The 1,582-nt window shown below is 34.3% G+C and overlaps 1 protein-coding gene across 1 annotated transcript; it reads left to right on the top strand.

Annotated features, from left to right (window-relative positions):
• Positions 533 to 1,467, top strand: LOC107621837. The gene has a single exon (XM_016323824.2). The coding sequence runs from the start codon at positions 844 to 846 to the stop codon at positions 1,336 to 1,338; it is 495 nt and encodes a 164-aa protein (XP_016179310.1). The 5' UTR covers positions 533 to 843; the 3' UTR covers positions 1,339 to 1,467.

Here is a 1,582-nt window from a genome sequence, read left to right on the forward strand (position 1 = left end):
AGTGGCGGACCGGACCGTTTTCATTACCGGTTCCCGATTCGACCGGTTCAACCGGCCGGTCCGGTCCGATTTTCAGAACATTGGTCACAAGTTCACAACCTATTATATTTCCCATACTAAATAGTAGCAAATAGTAGCAAATAGCTCTCATTGACCATTTCAAATCTTAAATATAAACTTGATAAAATTATATTTTCTATCAATTATGAAAGTGAAAAAATGTAAAGAGATATTTATAATTAAATTAATTCACTAATAAACAGCAAAAGAGTAAGAAAAAATGGAAAGATATTTAGAAGAAAAAGAAAAAGAATGAAGCTGGAATATATAATAAATAATCTAGATAGAACCCAAACACGAAATGATCCAGCCACTACTAATAAGGACAAACTTTATGCATCCACATAAAATAAGTTATGTATTATCTGATCTGCCAATAATGATAAAAAAAGATGCTGCATTTTGAGAAAGAAGCAAAAAGAAAAGCTACTATGAAAAGATAAAGTATAAGGATCTGGCCCGTAACTGTCCACTAACATGCGCCACTGCCGCCACATAAGACCTAATCCTAATAACATGCCAAAGAACCTAATAACTTATACTAAGCAATAACCTCACCAATCTGTCACAATAGCGAAAACAACAGTCAAATAGAAACTCTACACCTTGTAACATAATCACAGCAAGACTCTTTTCTCATGCCACGTGTCATGTTATCATAGGTCCTAATGCGTGCGTCACAATATATAGTTTATCTACGTAAAGGTATAACCTATAATTAGGGATATAGAACTTGAACTCGAAAGTTTCTTTAGTAAAAAGTGGGGTATATCGTTAATTTCCATGGCCGAAGATGCATCAAAGATTGAAGAAGCATGTGCACTTGACAGCGTAGAAGGTTGTGAATGCGATAATGAAGACACAAGCACAGTCACTTATTATTGTGACTGGTTCCATGGACATGGACTACTGTGCTCTACGTTGAAGGAACTGAAGAAGGAGTTGAAGGGACTCAAAAGGGGTATAGTTCTGAGAGGGCAAAAATGGAAGACACATTTTGTGCCATGGTTGAGGACATGCTGCTGCAGCTTCGGGGAAATGATGAGCAAGAAGAAGAAGAAGAAGAGGAGGAGGAGAATGCAGTTCCAGTACGATCCAAAGAGTTATGCTCTTAATTTTGATGATGGAATGATAGAGAATGAGGATGATGGTGCTTATCTTGATTTTTCGGCTCGATATGCATGTCCATTGGGAATAAACAAGGAGTTTCTGGGCTTGGAAGCTAGCTTAAATCATGATGATGAAAAACATTCTGGGTTCATTATTCACATGTTCTAGTTATTTTTCTTTTTATTTCTTTTTCCTTCTCGTGTTATTTTGTTCAGCTAAAGTGTATATATATACGTGCATATAGAGAGGTAGATGCATTTTCACTTAAATCGTTTTATATGTTGACCAAATTTTAGTGTAGTATTCGGTTATTAAATTTTATGATATTTTTTAAAATTTTAAGATAAAATAATACATTTTTCTGTGTATTGTATATTTAATATTAAAGTATACAATATATTTTTGTGTATTA

This window comes from Arachis ipaensis, chromosome B10, assembly GCF_000816755.2.
Source record: "Arachis ipaensis cultivar K30076 chromosome B10, Araip1.1, whole genome shotgun sequence".
Classification (NCBI taxonomy): Eukaryota; Viridiplantae; Streptophyta; class Magnoliopsida; order Fabales; family Fabaceae; genus Arachis; species Arachis ipaensis.